The sequence below is a fragment of the Melanotaenia boesemani genome, chromosome 14, assembly GCF_017639745.1.
Source record: "Melanotaenia boesemani isolate fMelBoe1 chromosome 14, fMelBoe1.pri, whole genome shotgun sequence".
Lineage (NCBI taxonomy): Eukaryota > Metazoa > Chordata > Actinopteri > Atheriniformes > Melanotaeniidae > Melanotaenia > Melanotaenia boesemani.
The window spans coordinates 7,371,578-7,395,598 of NC_055695.1; the positions used below are offsets into that span (position 1 = coordinate 7,371,578).

The 24,021-nt window shown below is 38.5% G+C and overlaps 1 protein-coding gene across 2 annotated transcripts in view; it reads right to left on the bottom strand.

Moving 5' to 3' along the window:
* The window catches only part of bcar3 (BCAR3 adaptor protein, NSP family member), a 78,466-nt gene that overhangs the window by 33,153 nt on the left and 21,292 nt on the right, over nucleotides 1-24,021 (bottom strand). The window contains exons 1-3 of one of the 2 annotated variants that reach the window (XM_042007175.1): nucleotides 12,179-12,342; nucleotides 2,959-3,145; nucleotides 2,541-2,753 (exon numbers count right to left, since the gene is read on the bottom strand). In XM_042007175.1, the coding sequence (XP_041863109.1) occupies nucleotides 2,541-2,753; nucleotides 2,959-3,137 (392 nt within the window). In that variant the 5' untranslated portion in view covers nucleotides 3,138-3,145; nucleotides 12,179-12,342. Of the gene's footprint in view, nucleotides 1-2,540; nucleotides 2,754-2,958; nucleotides 3,146-12,178; nucleotides 12,343-24,021 lie in introns of those variants that run through there. The other variant, XM_042007174.1, reaches the window with a different exon arrangement.

The window sequence follows — 24,021 nt, forward strand, 5'->3', positions numbered from 1 at the left end:
TGAAATACTAATGTTAATTGTTTGAAAAAAATAAAAGAAAATGCTTATTTATTTGTGCTTCTTTTCAAAATCCTCTAAAGCAGAGCTCTCTACCATCTATGACTAAGAGACCATATGACAGGCTACAAAATGCTTGACTTGTTAGTACGTAAACAGCTCCAGGAACATGGCGCACAGACAAAAAAGCATACTTGGAAGGACATTTTGTGATTTTCTGATGGTTATTTCCATGTTGTTTTGGATCTGAGTATCTGAGTTAAGCTTGTTACATACTCCGCAAGAAGCGAGAAGTTTGTTCTTGTTCTCAAGGCCACAAGTACAATAAAAAAGTTTGAAGTGGTCCGATCATTTCATACTCCACGAGAAGCTTCGTCTGCGATGGGGAGGGGATAACTGGAGGCGGGGTGTTTTTATGTGCAATAAACAGCTGACCGGGTTATTTAATATTCAACGAGAAACTTCATTGTGCATGCGCCGTTGTCTGTGTCTTTAAATCCCACATTTACGCACTTTCTCACAACCTCGATCAGCTGTTTATTAAAACTATCTGTTCAACTGCTCATCGGGGGAAATACGGAAGCCACAACTTGCGGCTTCATGACCACCTGAAATGTCTGACCAATCACACAATACTTCTCGGAGCCCTGCGAGAAGAAAGCTCTGCTCACGTCCATGAGAGCAAAATGATGACATTTTGTTCTTGTGGCATCAAGAACAAGAAAAAAAGTTCTCATTTCTTGTGGAGTATGTAACAGCCTTTAGTCTATGCAACAGGTTAATATAAACCCTGTTAGATGTGAGTAGAAGGAATCAAAACTACAATATAAATCCAAACTTTTTAAGAATTTTGGCAATGTAAATATTCCATATCTCCTTATTCATGGCTCTAGATATGTAGAGTTATAGTTTGCTTTTGTTTAATATTTATTTATTATTTAGATGTATTGTGTTCAGTTTACTTCTTTCTTTATCCACTGCATGGACACGTGTTGATGTATGAGTGTATCGCTGTGTCAGAGGTGAGTAGAAAGAATCTGGAGACAACGGTGGTACTGAGATCTGACACCAAACACTGCAAACACATTTCCTGAGCTTAACTCCATTACACTGCACCAATAAGCAGGCTTAGAATTTGCTCTCAACATAAAGTCAGTTTTCTTCTTCGATTTCCTAGATTTAAATCTCTGTTGCAAACCTCCTTTTGATTTGGTATTGGTCTGTTTTAGCCTGGTCAAATTAACCAAAACATATATGTGGAGTTCAAACGGTTCTAACTTCATCTTCTTAGCTATGAGAAGTGGAAGAGAAGTATGTGTCAGTAATCTATTATTCGCTATCTCTGCACTCCTCTCCCTGTGATCAATGTCTCTGCCCCCTCCTCCTTTCCCTTCGTTCTTTCTGCCAGTACCTCCTCCTTTCCTGGTGGTCTTCCAGCTGCCTGCAGAGGTCAAGAGAAAGACAAACTGGCCAATCAGAAGCTAGTGCAACATAAGGTCAGGGGCCACAGGTCAGCTGACAGCATGAGCAATGGAAAGTCAAGACCAACTGGCCAGTGGTTGCATACCTTTAAAAAACTAATCTTTTTATAGAAAACTCAGCTGTGAAATGTGGGTTTGGAATATTCATTATTTCTTTACTTTTTATGAATTCATGGAGAAATATTGAGCTGTAAATATCCAGATTTTACAGATGTTGGCCCTTTTAAAGTCAGACTAAAAGGAACTTCATGACTTTTCAGATTCAAAGAACATCATTCAGTGGGAGTTTGATGCTGTGTATTATCTCACCACCTGCACAGGCTGAATTTGACCTGGACAAATTGTCCTTCTGTATGTCAGCAGTATCTGAAATGGATCCAGTGTGGAGGCAAAGAGATGAAGGGAGCAGACAAAGAGTTCACAGTAATCTCTGATCAGTGCTGCCACACCCTGACCTACAAAGGTAACCTGACTGCTGGGGGCCACAAGTGCACACCAGCAGACACACACATACACACTCAAAGCTGGCTATATCAGATATAGTCTGTTGTAACTCTATGCTAGAGACAGAAAGATGGGAAGACATGATGAGGGATGAGGTGTGTGTGTTCTCTTTGAAGTCGAGTTAACTGCTTTGCATCCTCTGAGCTCTATTTACAACCTCACCTCTCTTCGTCCAACTCTTAACTCTTGAGTCTGAAGACAAGCAGTCTGAACATATCTGAAGTTTTCTTAGGGATGCTGCCTGATTCCACATCAGAATAAGACAAATCCTCAGCGCTGATAGAGACAGAGAGTAACTGGTTGGTAATTCTATCCTCCACAAATGGGCAAAACGATGACTTTCTGCACTGAAGTAATCTTCAGACTAATGTGAGACTCCTTCACATTCCTCTTTAATATTTTCTGTTGATATCTGTAAAAAGTGCAGAGTAACTTTATACCCAAAGGGACCACATCAGCTGTTGTCCATAAATAAACTAGCTAAAAAGTTGTCAAAAGTATTTTCAAAAGTGAAAAAATCAATGTGGAGAATTATGATTCACAATTATCCGTGTTTACCTGTAGCCATGGAAGTCATCACTGATATTTTGGACCAGTGAAGATGTCGAAGGTTGATGGATGTGCCTGGAAGGCAGTAATGTGTTCCCACAAAGTAACGGCTGTGTGTGATTGGCCCCTCCTCTCTTGCGTCGAGGCAGAGTACCATGAATTGAGATCGGCTGGTAGGATGTAGTGGGAATTTCTGATAAGCTGCTGTGCCCTTGAGGGAAACTGCAGAAAAGAAACAAAATATGTTAAAAGTTTAATTACTTTTATTAAAGTCTTAAAATTTGGTCTTCTTTAAAAGCACTTGCAAAATTTATATTTGTGCTTGCTCAACAAGTTATTCCACACAAAGAAATGTGTCAAGTGCACATCATATTTAACAAGTTATTTGAGTCTGACCAAGCATAATGCCATGACTCATCAAACACACCCAGGTCTGGAGCTGAGGAGGTCCATGGAGGTGGTGAGGGTGCCCTGTAGCCTCCTGGAGGAGCTGCTGGGTGCACCAAGAGAGGTGCTGGGCACACCAGGGTGAGCAGTGCCTCCTCCCAGGGAATGGTGTGCATGGAGAGACCTGGGCAGACTGGCAAATCGCCCCTCAGCCATCATCCTCAACTCTGAAAGAATAAACACAGATGTAAACAGTCTGACAGAGGGAGGGTGAATCATAGCTGATAACAGGACAAGTTGTTCTCTGTCTTTCTTTTTTATACATTAAATTAATAAGCAAAGATTTAAAATTTATTATCAGGTCACAAAATAACCACGTGCACACAAAAAGCAAAGTTATGTAACTACAGAAACAAATGACAAAAGAAGAAGAAGTATTATGATACATGACACACACACCCAAACACGCTCACATGACTTAAATATTCTCATACACATTCAAGAGATTAAAATACACACCAAAATACTGCCGAGAGGAAATGAAAATGGTCATTACATAATATTATATAAGGTAATAAAACAAGTTGGCCTGTAAACATGTTACAAATGATTTCACTCAGTGATTAAAACCACAATTTAAGCAACAGTGTTAAATCCTTTAGGAAGTTCTTAAAACACTTGATTTTCCAGTAACGTCCTTAAAATAAAACTCTAATCAGAACCTATGAGGAAACATTTACATTTAACTCTACTCAGCTTACTTCAGCTCAGGCAGTAGCCTGAGTTAGTTGATACAGACACCACAGTTATAAATACACACTGATGAACAAGACAGATAGCTTGACAGGGCTGGAAAACACTGGACAGGTTCTTCATGAATTCCCCTTCTGTGTGTTGATGACTGGACAGCACACCATCATCTGCTCTGAATCACTCAGCATGCAGCACATAGTCACACTGTACAAACTAAAATATCATCAGATGACAGACAAGATGGATTCAACAGGCCCTCCCTATTCCTAATCTCATCAAACCCAAGAATCTGACCTCAACAATTATGCTAGTTGTTGCCCAGACTCTGTTTGACCAATCTGATCGTGATCAGGGAAAGCAGGCAGCAGAGTACAGTCCTGCAGTCTTGCCAGATGATGTCAACCCAGATAAAAAAACTTTTAGAACCAAACGGATCAACACGATTACTTTATTTCAAAGACAAATGACTACTGTTGTCATAAAACTGCTAAATGTTGCACAACCATGTTCTTGGCGGTTGGAGGTTAATGTAATCAATTATGTTCTACAATCTGGTGAAAAGAATTTAAATTGTATTAGTGTTGTTGAACATGGAGAGCATTTTATTAACAGCAGAGTTTGAAAACTGACTGAATAGAAGAAAGACTAAACCAACAAAGCTGTATCAGCACAGAAAAACATCTGTGCAAGATAATAAAAAAGACTATCCACAAAGAACAAAACATCCAGATACACTTATTACTATCTCAAGTATTTAACTCCGATATCCTGGAAGAGTGATAGCCAATCTTTATCTGCATGCATCTGACAGAAACACATGTTCAACACTGTAGAACCACAGTAAGATTAGCACAGACAGGTGAGAATAAACAGCAAGTCTCCAGCTAATGAGGTAAAACATGCTCTCTAACTGCAAAACACTCAGGTTATAATGTAAAATCTTGTTCAGACTTCTGTGAATGTGTGTAAAGCAACATTATCAAATATTAGATAAACACTTTCACGAGACTGTTTCCAAGAAAGAACTCTATATAAACACAAAAATGACAAACAAAACTAATTAGTTGCAGAAGGTATTTAATCTGTTTCATAAGCTGATTAAAAGCTTTATCATGCAGTGTTCTTTCTCTGAATGTCCTTTTTCTTGACATATAATAATCATTGCCCTCTAATCTTTCTAATCTAAAAGGTTTTATTTTAAATACAAAATCTTAAAGAACTGGCCATTACTGAATACTAATGAATGGGCAAAAATGAGGCAATGTTTCTAACAAGTCCAACAAAAATGATGAAAATAAGATGTAAGATGTAAAATGAATGTCCAACCAATTCATGACTTATTAACACTAAACATCTGTTCTGATTAAATGCACTGGAGCATATCAGCAAAAAAACATGTTAAATCAGATTACATCTAAAAGTTCATCCCAGATCTTCAATAAGTATGATAAATGCAGTTTTTTCTCGCTTCCTTTGTTGAGGGTAGAGCTAAAGTAAAACACATGGATTAAACAAAGATTCCCTGACAAGTAAGAAAAGATATAGTTTAAATGTTGGAGGAATTTTCATTGTTGCCACAGTATGTACCATAGCCTGTACTATTAAATGGGTATGATTAAGTGACAGTGAAGTGAATGTTTTAAGTATTTTTATTAGGTTCACATCAGTGTGGCAGTAAGATGTTATCAAGTTTCTGAACCTTGGTGCTTTCTGATGAACCAGACCAGCCCACATTCACACCAGTTTAACCGTAGCCACAGTGGGAGGACGTATCTCCACAGAGGTAACTGCGGAAGCAGAATGGCAGATTATCTGTGCCCTTTCTTCCTGTGTGTAGTTAGCCTGTCCTCATTTGTGGAAGACCCTGGGTGGGAGGTCGTACTCAGTAGGCTCTTTCCTGGTTGTGGATGAATTCTGTGCCCCTGTTACCTGGTTTGCTGGTGGATGACCCATCATTTTTACTATCACAACATTCCTTCTTCACTTTCCTAAGCTTATTGAATAATTGGTCTGGTGCTTGGGTGAATCCTCCCACCAATGATTCCCAGGTGTGCGAAGGAGACCACCTGCTTTTATGTTCCAGTTAAAAACAAACTTTTCAGTTTCCAAACTAAACTAAACTCCTCTTCTTTTGGTCTGAACACATCTGAACAAAGTTCTATATGATTATGAAGCATGTTAAACTCCGCTGCGACACACAGAGGTACAGTATATTGATGGTCATGTGGATATTTGCTTGTGTGTATATAGATTTACAAGAAATGAACAAAAATCTTAAAAGAGACCATCTCAGAAATGTTCTCTTTTTAGAGTGAATCAGTCCAATAAGCACATACAGGGTCCTGAATCTGTCATGCAGTTACAAAACAGCATTCCCATGAGTTTGGTAAAACATCAGAATAACAACTTCCAGGGAAACAGTCAGCTGTGCACTGATCTGCACAACCATTTAGTCAGCATACCTACAGTTTTTGGAATTAAAATGAATTTGCTTTACAGATACTGAAGCGTAGCTTTCTTATCACAGGAATCACAGATTTTTTGTTTTTTACCATGCTTTCAACCACATCACACCTGACATATCATCCTTGGGCAAAGCTATGAAAGTTAATTTGGCCATTAGTTATGTTATGAATAGTTAAGTCGGACTGTTTGGCGGTAGGATGGGGAGCGCAACATTTTTGTGGATACAAGTCATTGGTTTTCCAGGAAAACAGTTGAGAAACAACCATGTTGGAAGATCCATCTTGGCACCATGTGTTTGAAGAGTTTACTGTAAGAGTGTGGTGGCACATAAACAACATTTTAACAAACTGCAAGTCATAAAACAGAAGCTGCAGCTGATGTTTGTCATTTTAACTGTGAATGCAACCAGTTTAGACTGGAAAGGATAACATTGGATTGAAATGTCACAAAGTTTGCTGTTTATTTGTCAGCTTTAAATCTGTTCCTGCATGGAACAAAACACTTATCAGACTCAAGCAGGGGGTCACCGACTTGTAATGATGAGTGACAATAAAAATGCAAATACAGCTTTAGAGAAAAAGAACAGCTGGCCAGGTCAGGGCTCCTCAGTGTGACAAGGGAAGTTTATACAAACACACACATACACACATACACACACACACACACACACACCACACACACCTTCGAACTCACTATAAAAGAACTACTAAGGCATGCTGGGTCAGAGTGTGGATTCCTCTGAGGGGCAAAACCATTACAGGAGGAGCACCTATTATAAGACCTTAAGGGATTTGTCTGTGTGTGTATGTGTGTGTATGTGCATTTGTGTTAATGTGTGTAGCACTGACCATCTGCTAGACACACACACTCCCCTGCACTGGAGAAAAGGCCAACACTTACTGAGTGAAAAAACAAACACTTAGTATTTACAGGAATACTTTGCTGATCAACCTTTTACTTACATTATTCATGCTAAGAGCTACAGGAAGTCATTTCTAAGAAAATGTGAAGAGTCTCACTTACCCCCTTTCTAATTCATTCTATTTTAACCACTCTACATCCTCCACATCTAACCCTTCCATGCCATTAAATGCACATTTCTGCCTTATTTTAGTCCCTCTACTCCATCCACCCTCATTCATCTTTCCCTTTCTCTTTCAGTGTTGAGCCCCCTCCACACAGACATCCTCTCCCTCTCTCTCTGTCTGTCCATCAGTTCTTGTGCCTCCTGACTTTGTCTCCTTCTTTCCATTGTCCTTCCACCACTTATAATAATAAACTTTTCTCCTCCCCCTCCACTTTCTACTTCACAGCCTCATCCTCTCCTCCCTACAGCTGCTCAGCCACCGGTCACCCCATTCTGCATCTCACACACACACACATAAACACAAATTAGTGCTGGTATTTCCTCCACCAAGGCTATTATAACCTATATTAAGACATTACCCCGCACGCTATCACCGTTTACAAAAGTATGAAAGTGGAAACTGTTTTTTTAAAGTTCTTATAGAGGTTGTTGTTGGTTTAACAAATGCATTGTGTAAATCTGTACCTCTAGCTTTAAAAGGCTATACTCAGTTTAATAATGCCTACTTTCTGCAGCAGTTGGTTCACTTTAAATAGATTGCCACTGTTTAAAATTACTACCCTTGCTTGTGTTTTGCATTAGCTAAATAGTCTTAATTTCCCTCCAGGTTGTAGTCGTACCTATTAGTCTCATTCTCTGGGCACACTGAGCCATCTGTGCTGTAAAGTGATGTATAAAATGTTGTTTGTCAGGATCTTGACATAAGCCTACAGCGGTGATAAATCATCCCGTAGATGTGTGTTTCTGTGTTGTGGATCACTGAGGATGTCTTTATACACATGAGGGGTGACACTATAAAGAGGCTGACTTCAGCTTTTTGTTGCAGGATGCCTTCTGATCCTCTGCCTCAGCTCCTATTATTAGAGCCAGTTATGAATATTATACCACAAGGGATTTCTTACAATTCTCTCAGCCAAGAAAAACAGTGGTTTTCCAAACTTTTAAAAAGATGCCAAGAAAAGCAGCACAGCTAATCAACGACACTTATGGATATAATTGATTAGCATTTGACTCATTTGTTACGTTTTCATTCTGTCTACACAGAAGATACTGAGAGTGGCTAAAACTGGTCACGTATTATTACCTAAGTATTACCTACTTTTTTTTACATATTTACTGAAAAAATGTCAGTACTATTGGGATTTTTCTGTCTTCATTTTTCACTTAAGTTGTAAACCTATGACTTGAGACATGGACAAACTTTCCCAGCAGAAAAACCAGCGGCTTGACATTTTAATGGACACCAGCCAACCAGTGTGTTTTCCTTGGTATTATAGACAAAACATTATAAAGAGAGGTTTGCTTTGTCACCAGTGATGGTGAAGGCCATGGGCTGGGAACACACAGACAAACACATAGCCTTGGATGGGAAACGAATGCAGATTAACAGGAAGAGGAAAAGACAGTATAAACATTTAGATGACAGATAGCTCATTACAGAAGATTACAAAAAAATTAAACTGTGCTGATCTTTTCTTATCTCTTTTAAAGACTGTCTCTTGATCTCTCTCTCTGACTCACAAGGTTGGACACAACTTTATCATTAAAATCAAATTAATTTAGTCCAACAATGTGATGTAGTTTCTCTCCACATGTCTCCAGCTGACACTACAGATCTGTTGGGAGGCCAAAAGCACTTCTGCTAAATCTTCTGAAGTTATTTTTTTTTTATTTATTTATTTTTGAAAAACTGGGCTTTTGGGGGACACATTTAATTCACTAATAACATGGCATATTAATCAGTCTGGCCTGACAGAAGGAATTATAACTGCTTTTGTTTACAAAATACAAAATGAAAATCCATGTTTTAGAAAAATTATATGCATTTACATGAAAGCTGTTTCAAACTGTTAATTGCACAGGCTGCAACACTGGTCTTTCATCACACATACAAACATCAACATGCATGGGAATGAGAGGTTTCCTCTAGCTGGCTTAAAGCATTTTCCTGCTAGGGCATGCAGACAAATACAAAACACACTTACACACAGACACATACACACCACTGCATTAGCTAAACCACCCCTGGCCAGAAGTGAACAATGGGAGCAACTGTCACATGACTGCTGTGTAGAGCCGGGCTTTGTTAAAGAGCAAGCAAGAGGTGTCCTACGGCGCTCTTGTGTGCGTGGGCCCACCGGCATTCATGTATGTGTGTGTGAACTGTGTGTGCAACATATTAATAAGTCTATTATTAAATCCCACAGCAGTAGCTGCCATTTCATTTATAAATCTTTGTACGTTTGTCACTGTCACTTACTTTCTCACACATTTGCCCCTAACTTTCCTCAGCGTGTGCTCTGGTTTGTACATCTGCACAGAGGGTGGTAAAATCTGACGTCTGTGTACAGTTACTGATAACCCCACTGTGAGCCAGTCAGTCACACACACTCAGTCGGCTGAGGGTATATCCACAGTTAGACAACTAATTTAAAAATACATGGATCAAAGAAGTGTTTTAGCATAATTTACGATATAGCGTTCATCCTCTGATACTTCTGAAAAAGATTATTATGAGCATTTACAGAAATATTCACAAACTGCTTAAATGATAACTTTACTTCCAGCATATTTAAACAATGAAAGCAAGTTAAAATTCATCACCGAGCATTTGCTCATGTTTGGTTTTTCTATGGGATGCCTTTAAGCTGTGAATTGGCTCTACTTTAATCAATCACAAAAAGTTTAATTAAATGTGAATCCAATATTTAGCTCAAATTTGACAGAGTCTACAACTTATTATCCATGAAGAACAGCACTTTGGTAGTTGGTGCTCATATCTTTGTTTTTCTTCCTTAAAAAGGTCAGATAGTGTGATGAATCAGAAAAGGACATGCAGTGACTGATAAACGCAAATATAAAGATGTCATGTTGATTGTTATCCGAAGTGTCTGTCCCCTATCCACCAAATAAACAATCCAGGAGTTTCTTTTAAACTAAAACATGGCTTGCATGATTAATAGGTTTCAGTTTTTGACTAAGTGATGAAAAATGTTATGTTTTCTGACTTCAAGTTTTTCAAGCAAGAGTTGCGACATGTTTGTGAGATAAAGACTAGATCGAGAAGATGATTATCTTAGCTTATTTATATTTTTTGGGGTGTTTTTTTTCTATGTTTACAACCCATGCACACCTTTCCTGAACTGATTACGTCATAATCCAACCTCCCATATAATCTGAATGTACAGACCATGCCAACAGCAACAACAACGGCTGCGTTTGTGTTGCAAAAACTACTGAGCATAAAATGATTTTTACAGAAACTTTTCTCTTCAAACTTTAAACTCAGTCTCCTTTTTCGGCTCGATTCTCTGCCATCGTCTTCTTCATGTGTTTGATTACGTTGCATGTAGCATGTAGCATACATCACATGCTACATGTTTTATTCTCTGTTTTTGGTGTACTTCTGTGGCAGCAATACAGCAGCACTCACAGGCCTGGTATATGTGCTACAGTGTTTTCAGTGATTTTGTGTGTCCACATATGTTTCTTAAAACAAATCCGTCTTTACTGAAAAAATCTGTTTCATCTCTATGCAGATGTAGTATTAGTTTCACTACTAAGCTGGCTTTAACAACCCAACTTGTAATGTTTTATATAGTAATTTGCATCCATAAGGGTGCAGGTTCAGTCTTTAATGTTCATTTTTGATAAAAAGCCAAACTAGCGCTGGTACCATATTTTGGTGTATATGCTCAGCTAAGCTATTCTAAATTCAAATATTCATTCAGCAGAGAACAACTTGCAGTTTTTAACTTTAAATAGGAAATGTGCTGTCTTACCACAGTACTTAATTATGTTAAAGGAGCTCCAGCTGGTGCTTCAAACTGTTAAGTGTACATTTGGATGGATCAAGCTAGATCCTATGTATGCTTTGGCTATCAGATTTTTAAGTTACAAAAAGCACAATAATTAAATGGCAAATGTTTCTAAATGAACAAATGCTCCTTACAAATTTGCAATTCTTGAACCAGTCAAGCAGTGATCAGCAAGTCACTTTAGTGCTGACAGCTTGCTGAAATACCATCTACCTAATACCCAAGAAACACAACACCACACATAGAAAACTGCCCCTGGATGCATCATGCAGTTACAGCTGAGCTCTGTGAATCTGACACAGACACATTTCAGCATTAATTAAAAGGCTGAATCCCGCTGGCCCTGTTTAACTCCACAATAAGTTTAGACATGACACTGACTAATGTCTGAAACAACCTGCTGCATATATGCATTTTTCAGCATTAACACTTACACACACATGCACACATGTCTGTCTCTGTCATCATCTTGCGGGTGGCTCGCTGTTAAAAGATGTGTTCCCATAACTGAAAGGTCAGAGTTTCAGTTTGAGCAGCAGTCTCTCAACCTGCCAAAGTGATCCTGAGCTAGAAAGTAAAGCCTTGTTTGGAAAGTGGCCGGCAAAACTGTCTCTGACATACAGCCAGTAAAGAGGTTAAATCTTTTACTGCATCTATACAGAATAAAATAAACAAATATACACAATTATTTACTAAATAAACAAAATCAAACAAGAGAAAAGGCAGATAAAAGGAATACTGTTGATCTTATCTGTCATATTTCATGTAATTATTCCCTGCTGGGGTTTCCACACCAACAATCTCAGCAACCACAGTTACACCCAGTGCCTTGGGATAGCAACTTCTTGCACAAAACTCCCAGAGTAAGTGTAACTCATAGGAAGTTGTAAACAATTCAGTAAATGATGGAAGGACACACAGCTGAGATATACAGAGACAGCATGGGAGTTTTCAATTTAAAGAACAACCATGATGATTTGAAAGGAAAAAACAAACAACAACACAACAAAAATAAATAAATAAATAAAAAGACAAGATCACTGTCAAGACAGCTGTCCATGCTTTTCGCTCTGCAGTCAACATCTACATACACACATTCCTACATACATTCCTATATAAACAGGCTTGATTCTTACCTGTTAGTGTGGCCTTTTCTCCTTTTTATAATTATTACTCTTATTTAGTTCCTAGTCCTGTATACTTCCACCAAACTTATTCCCTTTCATACTTTGAATGACTTGCTTGCTGACTTGCTGACCGGCTGAAAGTGTATACACTCACGCTCCTTCAGACAGGCAACAACAAGTAGCGCTGCACAATCACACACAGGCCCTTCCTCTTTCTCTCTCTGGGGAGTGATTTGAGCACTCAGCCCCTCCTTCTGCCTTCTTAGTGTTTGGGAGGAGTTTTCTTTCTTTCTATTGCAGCTGAGTTGTCTCTCCCCCCCACCCACCACACTGCCTCCCAGCACTGAAAAAACTCCCCGCTGCCCTCTTCTTCTCTACCTTCCCCTCCTCCTCTCATCTCCTCTCATCTCCACTCCTATGTGTTCCTCACACAGCCTCATATTTCATGCTCAAAGTCCTTTTGTTCGGCCACCTATTACACCAACCCCACCAACTGTTCTGCTGCTTAAAAAAGATTTAGATGTGACCTAATGTTGCTATTTTCATTGAGGAGAGAGGTTGAAAAAGAAGTGACTTCAGCATGGTTGTGTCATGTTTGAGCAACTTTAGGTGCTCTCAAAGACTCATGGAGTTTAAATACTCAGCCCAAAGTTGGTTGACATATAAATCTCTGCATAATTATGGTTTTAAAACTTGTTGGAGAGTTTTTTTTAACATTTAATTTCAGTATGGAATGAATAATGACAAGAAATGATTTAATTTCATATGAGAAAAAGAAGAAATAAGCAAAAAAGTGGTATTTGTATCTTTAATTTAAATATGAGGATATGTATAAGTGTACTGTTTTGTGTTTAAATCTTTGCTGGCTGCCCTCAGGACAACGGTCTCTCCTGTCTTTGTCCTCCTGTTTCTTTGTATTGTCTAGAGCTGATAACACCCAGACACGTGCATGTTTGTGCATGTTTGTCTGTGCACATTTTCCTTTAGACAATGCAACAAGCCCATCCTGCCACTGTGTAAGCCAAGATGGTGTGATGACCCACATTGGACTCAAGAGATTCTTCTTCATACAAACAGGCCTTTTGATCTTCTGTTATTATTCACACTAAATTTGTGAGGATTAAGAAAATCGTTAAGGTAACTGAAAGTATAATTTGAAGCCATTTATTAAGTTCTTTCATTATCTTTGATATTTTTTATCTTTTAGATTTCATGTAAACCACAGCTGCAAGCAGCAGTGAGCAGATCATACAGCTAATCAGAGCACAGAGCTATTATGGCAACTAAATCTGAAGTAAAAAGTGTGTGTTTTCTTATTGCACCAGTGATGCAGAGGTGCAGCGAGGTCAAATGTATGCCAACTTTGACGTTTGAGCCGATTTCAAACTTCCCCTCCTGTTTCATGAATAGGATGGTAATTGAACATATCAGCTTCTTTTTTGAATCAGTTCTCTGGTTACTTTTCCATAACACTAAGGACAGTGATTTAGGGTCATGCAGCAGTCTTGGTTTCATATAATCAAAAGCAGATAAGTGCAACAAAACCTTATGACATGCTGTAATAAGATTTATCACATTATGTGGTTATTTGGAGCTGGTATTTCTGTCTTAGGTGATCCGATTACAAGTTTAGATTTCTTAGTAAACATATTTACACCTGGTGTTAAAATGCATCCCAACATGTCTTCTGAGTGATATACAGTATGCAAGTGAACCCATAGACAACTTAGGCCATTACATTTAATCAGGTTTTATTCTAAACCAGTTCCCAAAGATAATACAACCTGTGAGTTTGAATGCAACTTTGTACATGAAGCATTCCTCCATAAAAAAACAAAAAAACATTCTTGTGGAAAAATTGCAACTTGCATGGAGTCTTTCTAGATTAGTAGTTAGGTCTTTAGTTTGGCCCCGGACACTGACTATAACACATTTTAAGAATGTGAGCCTGGCATAGATCACTTCTGAAAGTGGTGGAATTGAGTGGATTTGAATGGGTCCTCAATATTCAAAGTGTATTCATATCTATATAATGCATGGCTTACTTGTAATCTGATCAAGCAGAACATATTTGCAACAGGTATTAATATGTTCAACAATCTTTAACATTGTGTAGTGAGAAAACAGTTATAAAACAAGTATAACTTTTAAATATAATCATATAACTGTACTTAATCCCTTTAAGTATATGGTTGAAAGGTTATAAATGCATCCACTACTTCAGTTATTTGGTGGTGCTGTGGTGGTCCAGGCACAGATAAAGTCAATCACTGAAACTGAGGGTTAAAGGAGCTTCCATCAATTCCAATATTAAATGTAGAAGAAATAAATGTAAACACTAATGTATGGGTGCATATGCAATTATTTAACAACTTTATTTCAAAATTTTGCAGGTGACTTTTTGTTTTATTCTTCACCCACAGATTTTCCTAACAGCAAATTAAAAGGAAGAGAAAAACTTATTTTTCAAAGTTAACCTTATTTAGTTTTTAAGTAAGTAGTGTCGGTAATTTAAATTAAGATTGACTTTGTTTAAAGTCTGTCACTTCCTGACTGAATCTGGTTTCTGTGTAATTAAAGTGTGATGGAAAAGCTAGTTATCTTCATTAATTACAGGGATGATTTCATTAAACCCATGGCAAATTTAATTGAATTACTAAATGCAACAATACATATACATTTTTTTCAGAGTGAATCTAAGCACTTTTTCACAAAGACATGTGAAAATTCTTGCCATTTTTGTATGTGTGAGGGTGGTATTTCCAGGAAGCAACACAGTGAGTCAGTGGTGTAATCTGTAATCATCTCCTGAATCACCTGAGCCTTCCCAAAATACAGGAGCACAAGGGGAGGTGGAGGGGACGGGGGGAGCAGCACTGTGATCCTTCGAGGATGACTGACACATATCCTTGTGATGAAAACTTATCAGTTTGTTGGCAAAAGAACAAACCATTCATCAAACAAGCTCAGACACACATCCTCACACTGTAAACTGAGGACTCTCAGGTGGCTCTATTGTGTTTTTAGAGCAGATACAGGAAATAAAAATGGAAAAGTAGGCTTGTTAACAAAATGAAAATGTGCATGGAGAAACAAGGTTCTAAGAGATCACAGAGCAAGACTCGGGGCAGCAGAATGAAAGTGGCCCAAATCAAAAGTGTGCACTGACTTGTCCGAGTACTGGCAAAAACTAACATTTTTCACATCCAGCCTAAAGGCTGCAAAGTTAGCTTTTTATCAGAACAAGATCTGCAATGCTCACAACACACAACTGTTCATGGTGTTTAACTCTTCTATCTCCACCACCTGCTCAGCCACCCACTGTGTTGACTGTAGAAATGTTTGCTTTCTACTTTACTGGAAGGGTTTTTACGATCAGTAACCAATTCTCTGAGCCTGACCAACTCAGCATACCTAAACCAGCTACTGGTGCCTCACTCTGGTCTTTCCGCTCTCTAAATGAGGACAAAGTCTCTAAACTTCTAGTCAACTCAAAACCCACAACCTGTCCTCTCCAGAACACAGAGCGAACTCCCCACTCAGCATGAGACCCGCTTGACGGTCTCCACAGGAAGCAGCCGGAAGAAGCCCTCACAAATAGATTCTACTCATGTCCACATCCATGACAAAAATGGCTGACTTATCCACAACGTAATGACAATCCCAGGGATTGCGAGAGGTCCCGGGTTCAACTCCAGGGCGAGCCCCCACTTTGTCACGACCCAATATAGGGGTATGATTGGGAGCGAACAAAAGATGACGCTGGGGACAGATGGTAAAAGTAAAATAAGCACATTTTATTAAAACCCTGTGAATGATGAGTGAAAACCTGTGACAAAAATACACGAAAAACAACAAGTGCTGGGGTTAGCGGACCTGCTGAAAGAAACAAACCAAAACATATCCCAAAATCCACCGAGTGCAAACCACAACATAACTGCAACTCAGGGTGAAACCTAAAACCAAATAAAAAGCAGCAGATCCATAAGCTAAGGGTGACCGTCGTCACAACATAACAAAACGCTAACCTAGCCCAACACCAAACTAAACACAAAACACCCACTATGACAGAACAAAGAAAAGTGTAGCAAAGCTTAAACTAAACTGAGTGTAGAACCGATGAACCTAACTAAAACAGAACCATTTCGAAGTCCCCACATGGGACGCACCACAGCCAGGAATCATCCTGCTGTGCACAAACCATGGTCTGCCACCAAATGATTCACCCACACAAAGCACAGCGAACACCCAGTAAGCCATGCTACCAAAATCTGCCATAATCCAGACAAGACCACCTGCGCTAACCAGCCTTGCCCAGATCCCAGATCCCAGATCCCAGATCCCAGATACCACAAACACACATGCACACACCCAGTGCACAAATTGAGGGGAAAGCGGCCTGAGCCATTCCGGCTCCCCCCTGACTGGCCTCTGCTGCAGCCTTTTCAGCCTCAGCTCTTAACAAGCTGCAGCCTGATTGGTCCAGGCATGGCCAATCAGAGGAGCGGAGACAGAGGTGTGCCGGCTCCAGCCATTCCAGGCAGCGCTTCCAGATCAGGCAATCAGCAGCAGAATGAGCCGCAGCTGCCAGCAATAAGCGGCTGCCGTAACAATCCAGTTCCTACCGACATCCTGCAGAGCATTCTACCTACAAGCAAAACTGCAGTAACCCATATTATCAACTCCTCTCTTAAATCTGGTGTCTTTCCCTTGGCTTCAAGCAAGCTTGGGTTATCCCGCTGCTGAAAAAACCCATACTCAACCCAACCTAGGCTGAAAACTACTGGCCAGTCTCACTGCTTCATTCATGTCTAAACCACCAGAGAGTGCTACCTTCATTCAGGTCTCACAGTTCCTTTACAGCAACAACCTGTTCGATCCACATCAGTCTGGCTTTAGGCAGAGCCACTCTGCTGAAACTGCTCTCCTGTCAGTTACTGATTCCCTACGGCTTGCCAGATCTGCTGGTTAATTCTCAATCCTGCCCTCTCATGGTTTATGTCCAACCTGTCAAAAAGATCCTTCAGAATATCTTGGCAAAGGGGAGTGTCCAGATAGCATGGATTGAACACAGGAGAGCCTCAGGGCTCTGTGCTTGGCCCACTTCTCTTTTCACTCGCTTTTCACCCGCTTCTCCTAGCACTGCTATGCAGATGATACTCAGCTTTTCCTTTCCTTCCCACCTGATGACACAACCGTCTCAATGGGAATATCAGCATGCCTTGCTAAAATCTCTGCATGTATAAAAGATCACCACCTTCAGTTTAATCTGTCCAAGTCCAACCTTATTGTCTATCCAGCCAATCCTTCATTACCTCCACAGATAAGTGTGCAGCTCGATTCTATCACACTTGTGCCTACGTCTTCTGCCAAGAATCTTGATGTCATGGTAGACAGCCAGCTGACCTTTAAAGGGGCAATAAGCGAAATCGTGTCGTTGCAAAGTTTGCTGTTGTGCGCTGCCTGTAGATCAAAACAAAGTGTGTAATGAGCCACATCTCCCTCTACTTTCAACAGGATTTTAAGCAAAGTTTATACCATAAATTGAAGAAAAATGTCTCAGAAACTGTATTTGACAAATATGTCACGTCGGGCTCTCATGGGTTAAAAATAAAAGGCCAATGTAAATCCGGGTTATGTCCCTTTCTCTATCTGACAACTTCTTCGCCAACGATTGTTGTTTTTTTTTTCTTTTTCGAGGTAATATCGGTTCCTGGTCATCTTCTGGTCACGTTTCGTTCTGCTCTCCACCATTTTGCTTTGAAAATATGTGCTGCCATTGCTCGCTGGCTGTAACTATTTATAGGGAGGGAGATGCCGAGGGCTCCGAGAGGAGAAAGGAGGCGTCGATTCACATGAATGTACCGGCTGGTAAACACAGGGCTGGAGATCAACACAGAAAGACAGTGTGTGAAGTCATGCTTTACTCCAGATAAAATTACACCTCTAGTTCTTCACATAACCATTTTTTAATTCTTCCAATCTATAAATGATGAGTTTCCTCTTTAAGGTCCATGCTGCCTCAGTTTCCCGGTCTTGCCGATTTGTTCTCTACAACATCAGGAGGGTCAGACCCTACCTGACAGAACACAGCTCTTGGTTCAGGCTCTGGTTATTTGCTGCATTGACTATTGCAATTCCTTACTGGCAGTCCTGCCAGCATGCTAAGTTAAATCTCTGCAGATTATTCAGAATGCAGCAGCACGTCTGATTTTCAACCAGCCCAAAAAACTCATGCCATGGCTATTCATGAACTACAAATAAGGTCAAATAAACTGCTAGATAAGTATTTCTCTCTGAGTTTGGTCTGAGCTCTATTTGCTGTGCGAGCTAGTGTTAGCTCTCAGGCAGGATGTAGCAAACAACAATAATTTGCTTCAAATGTATTATCTACTACTAATATGAAGAAATTTGAATATATATATAAACAGACCAAATGAAAAGAGGGGTAAAGCAGGTCACATTGGCTACTTTGAAAAAAGTGTACATCCATGGTGGAAAAAGTGGTCTTTGTGTGGTATTTTGACCAAAGCACCAACAAACAGTTTTATTAAGACCTCAGGAAAGTTTGTCAACTTGTAAAAAGAAAAAAAAACAAAAAAAAAAAACAACTAAAAATAACAACTCTTGCCCTTTGTTCTAAATAGAAATTTAAACTAAATTTGCTTACTGAAACAAAGCTGTTGGTTATAATTTTTTATACTACAGATGATGCTTTTAAGGCCATGGCTTTACTTTGTTCTTTATTTAAAAAGTCTGTAGACCAAAATGTTATCTACATTTTTTAAAAATGTGCTTGGTGCTTGCCGTGCCATGATAGCCATTTCCTGCACTTCCTGTTACTGTGAGATGTCAGGCCAAGCCCTGCCTTGGCAGCAGTGAGTTGGCATTCAAGTCTTGCTGAATCACTCATCTGCAAACACAGACCACTAATAAACCTCGGGGCAACCGTGTTTCCCAAACCTATGACTAAAGGTTTTGCTTTAGAAACATGTAAAGCTAACATAGATATACATATATTCCAGTTATTCTCATACCTTGTAGTATTTCTATATTTTCTCAGTATGAAGATATAAACTATGCACAGAACATTCTCACCCTGATAACATCCTCCCTCCCTCCCTTCTGTCTTTTCTCTCCCCCTCATTCCACAAACTCTTTCTCTCTTTATTCCCTCTGCTCTGTTTCTTCCTCCTCCACTCCCCCTGTTTTTTAAATAGATCTGTATATATGAGCAATTTTGTTCCCTTGTGTGTTTCTGATCAGAAAAGTGAGCGTAAAAATGTCAACATGAAGGGAGCTCCTCATTCCTGCAGCTCAGCCCCTGGTTCTGATAATAAAACAGCAAATTATGCTCTAGAAAGAATTTCTCTCTCTCTCTCTCTCTCTCTCTCTCTCTCTCTCTCTCTCTCAGAATGACATTTTATTCCTTCTGACTCATATGACCACGTTTCTGTGGTACATCAATGTCAGCAGTTGATTCACAGCAGTTGTGGCTTGTTTAATTGACAGCAAGGCTGCTGAATCAGTCAAGAAAATCACTATTTTGTGGCAGCTTCTGGTTTAGAGCAAATGAGAAGATGGACTATAAATTTTTTCCAGTAACATATTTATCTTAACAAGAGACCATGTCAAAAATTACACACAATGTCCTATGTATATATCTGTAATGTAATGTAATCTTTCTTTTTGATGTGAATGTTTCTTGGTTTCTGATTTGAACATAAATTTGAGGGCATTTATCTCATGTGAAAGTGAAATAGTGAAAGTGAAAAATAAAGTTTTGCACTTGGCTACTTATTGCTGGTTTCATTCACTAAACTAGAAGCACTAGGAGAACGCTGACCTCTATGAAGCCATTGTAATTTTTATTTATTTTTTAGCCAGTGATTATGGGCATTATTTTCTGATTTAAAAGCACTTATGACAATATTATCCCTATCTTCTTACTGTAAAGAATCCTTTAAAAAATTCCTGGATTCAGGCAGCGATCCGGATCACCCCTAATCAGTTGTTTCTTATTCTATTTCTAAGATTTCCTGAAAATTTCATAAAAATCTGTCCATAACTGTTTGAGTTATGTTACTAACAGACAAACCAACACCGCCAAATAAATCACTTTGCCTTGGTGGAGGTAACAATCGTCATCTGGCATGTGTCGTATCTCCCTCTCTTATCCCTTATTTTCTGTCTGCTTCATGATTATTCAACAAACATTAAGGTAAGAGAAAGAATGAAAGATAGAAAATAAAAATATAACCACTACAAATATTATGGGATTTGACACAAACTTGGAGTAGCACAAATCCAACAAAAATGATAAAATGATAGAAGTCCTTTTTTTTCACAAAACATGGAAATAAATAAATGAATGAATGAATAAAACACTTGGATGATGTTAACTTACCTTTTTTTAAGTGGATATGACAAAAACGATTTATTTATATATGGCTTTGTAAAACATAAATGAATATTTTTTGCTTTTAATTTATTTTAAAATTATTTATTTTATTTTATTTTATTAAAAAAAAATAAAAAAATAAATTAAGATCTTCAGGTGTTGTGATTTTATCAGTCAAACCTTCAGCTACACGAAGGGACATTTTGGAAGTTTAGTTTTCCTACAAGAACATAGGATCAGTCTAATTCTGGGAACTTGATGTACTCGGCTTGAACGTATGACAGATAACAGCAGAATGTTGACAGCACAGTTGGTGTTGCTGATACACACAGATAAAAACAGGAAGATGTTGATAGTATACTTAGTATTACGTCTAGGTCATATGATGAGTCTATCACCTTCAGGGGAGAGACTGTAGGTTTGTTGGCAACATGAATTATCCAACATGTACAGGCTATGAAATAAAACATATCTGCAAACACAGAGATAAAGTCACACCATAGTGCAGAAATGTTTTCACATGACCTGTGATTTCTCTGCACTGAGGTGTCACAGGTTGTTTTTTTCTAAATGCTGACCACAACAAACATATAACAGTGTTAGATGCTCTCCTATTTAGTTGATTTTGTGCCTTGTTTACTCTTTAAGAAAAAGAAAACAGAAAGATATCTCATCCTGCAAAATGTAAACTGCAATCAAGGCTGTAGTTTTGATTGCGTGTTTAGGTATCCATTGGGACTTAATAAAATAAATATATAAATATCTCAAAGGAATTTAGTCGTGATGGTCCCTAAAAAGAAATCAGTGATAGTTTGCATGGCTATGATGGTATACAGCACATGTCTGTGTGAACCAGAAGAGCTAAATCAGGTTTACAAACCAACAAGCTCTCATCTGACCACTGTAGTGTTTGTATTCTGTTACACTGGCAACATCACTGTCCACCTGGAAAACAAACAAACTGACTGCATGACCACCTGCCATCCCTCTCCTCCTCACTCTCCTTTACACACACTCACACACAGAGGAAAATTCATGCATAAATACAAACAAGAGCAACGCCAAACGTGTCAGTCCAGATTAAGCATGGCATGGGACAGTAATGAGGTGGTCTGTGTGTGTTCTAGTATTCTCATTACTTACTTCCTTAGCTCATATCTCAGCAAGGGATATATCAGATCAGACACTTGGATGGGACAGCTGGCAGAGCTGAGCAATGTGAATATGCGAATATGAATGTAGATGGAATTAATGCAAAACTGGATGTTTACATAATGGAAATGGCTTGATTTCTGGATACATGAGTTACTCTACATCCAAAAATCAAAAGCGAATTTATTTCTGGATTGTAGCAAAAACACATTTAGCATGTCATTTCTTTCAAGACTGGCCCTTTAAAGAAAAAGATCCATTCATCCATCCATATATTGAACTCATCCATATTAAAAAGCCCTCATAAAAAGGCCCAAAATAAACCCTGTTTCAGTTTATGCTATATATTCATGACACCAGAGTCCTGAAGTAATACAAGTAAATAGACATTCAAGGCAACCGGCATGCAAGCAACTCCCCTGATCTGAGAAAAGGAGGTTTTTGTCAATATAATGTGTTGGCTATGTCAAAATCATCTTAATCAGAACAGCTAAATGTGTCTTTCTGAAGTTTATAGAAATTCACTTTGACCATGAAATCAGCCGCAGTCAGTCGTAGTTCCACACAAATCCATCTTTTCTTACTGAAAATTAAACACTCTGTATAGTTGGGAAGAATGACAGGAATATACAGGAATGACAGAATGAACCACCTGTTAGGAAATTCAAGTTGAAAATTGAAAGACACATTCTGGGAACAAGGAAGGCTTGTGTAACTCCTTTAAAAGAGGCATAATATGTAACATTTTTCCCCTGAACCACATGATTAAATAAAATCTTTTGTGTGTGTGTGCTATTGTGCATGTCCTTGAAAACGTACAGTACATGAGGCAAGTTGGAGGGAGCAAAAAAACAAAATAACAAAAAAAAAAAACAAAACACACACACACAAGGCTGCTTATTAAAACTTATGTGAAACTCTTTTGTTTCAATCCACACCTATGTGTATCCCTGTGTCATCTATGTTGATATTTACAAAACATCACTTATCAATAGACAGCATCATATCAGTGCTAATGAAGTGTAATAATCTAAAACCACGTTTTCTGTTTTCTTAAAAATCAAACAAAACCTAAGTGATAATAAGAATTCATTTTTTAAACATGGTTAATAAACACAGAGCAGCCACTGCACTGTAGCAACAGCTGTAAGCAAACCTAAAACTAAAACACCTCAAAAATGTGAGGTATGAGAATGAATGTGTAGGTTATGCATCTTATTTCACCCTCTAATTGAAGCATCTGTGCTCCTGCTGCTGCATTTTAATCTCTGCCAACAAGGAAAGTACCTCACACACAAACACACACACATTAGATTCCTATGCTATCCTATTTTGTCATTCTGTAACTAAAACACTGCAACATGATGCATTTATTGAAGACAGCCATGACATTTTAAATTATACAAAAAACTTATCATGAAAATAAATAAATAAAATACAATAAAATAAAATAAAAAAAGATTCTTCTCATCTAGAAGCAGCTCCCAGTTTAGGATCAGAAGGCAGATAACTTCTGTGCTTTCAAGATTAGATCAAAAACTTTTGATAAGCATTAAGTTAGTGCGGCCTCAGGCAAACCATCCAACTGCTGAAAGACCTCCCATGATACACTAAACATCTTTTCTACAGTTTGTGCCTGTGGCCCCAGACCTGAAACAATTTGGGCTGTAGTTCAAGCCTTGCCATCAACAGATAAGCACTGCTAGACAGAAAGTGAGCAGTCATGCAGGTTTGAATTAAATGGGACAATATAACTTACCATTTTCTTTTGATATTAAAGGAACTCTCACGTAATGCTCTAACCTGGATCAGATGTTAAGTTAGCATTTTTTTGAGAATGTTTCATATGTGTTTTGTTGTGTTTCAAGGATGATAATACCGGAACAAATCCAAGCAAGAGAAGTTTGAGTTACTGTAAGGGAGTTTTTGTTCTCTTCAACTCATAAATCATATAAATCTGGAGATTTTCAGTTGGCAGGTTCAGCCAGCTTTAAGTCTTTTTGTCCAAAACTCTTTCATGAACTTCAACATTCATGGTTATTGTGGGATAAAATCCATGACTTTGTGATCTCCTGACATTCAGTCACCATCAGGCGATCAACATTTTCACTTTATACTCACTTGAGTATGTCATTTTTAATATATTTATATCTTACTTTGCATTTTAACTGTAGTTTATTTAGTTCAAATTTGCACAAACAAATAATTGCATTAGTTATTTATCAGTATTTTCATTCCCTTTTCTCTAAGGAGGAAAAGACAAAGAAAAAAATTGAACAAAAAGTCAGTTTCTGTCAAA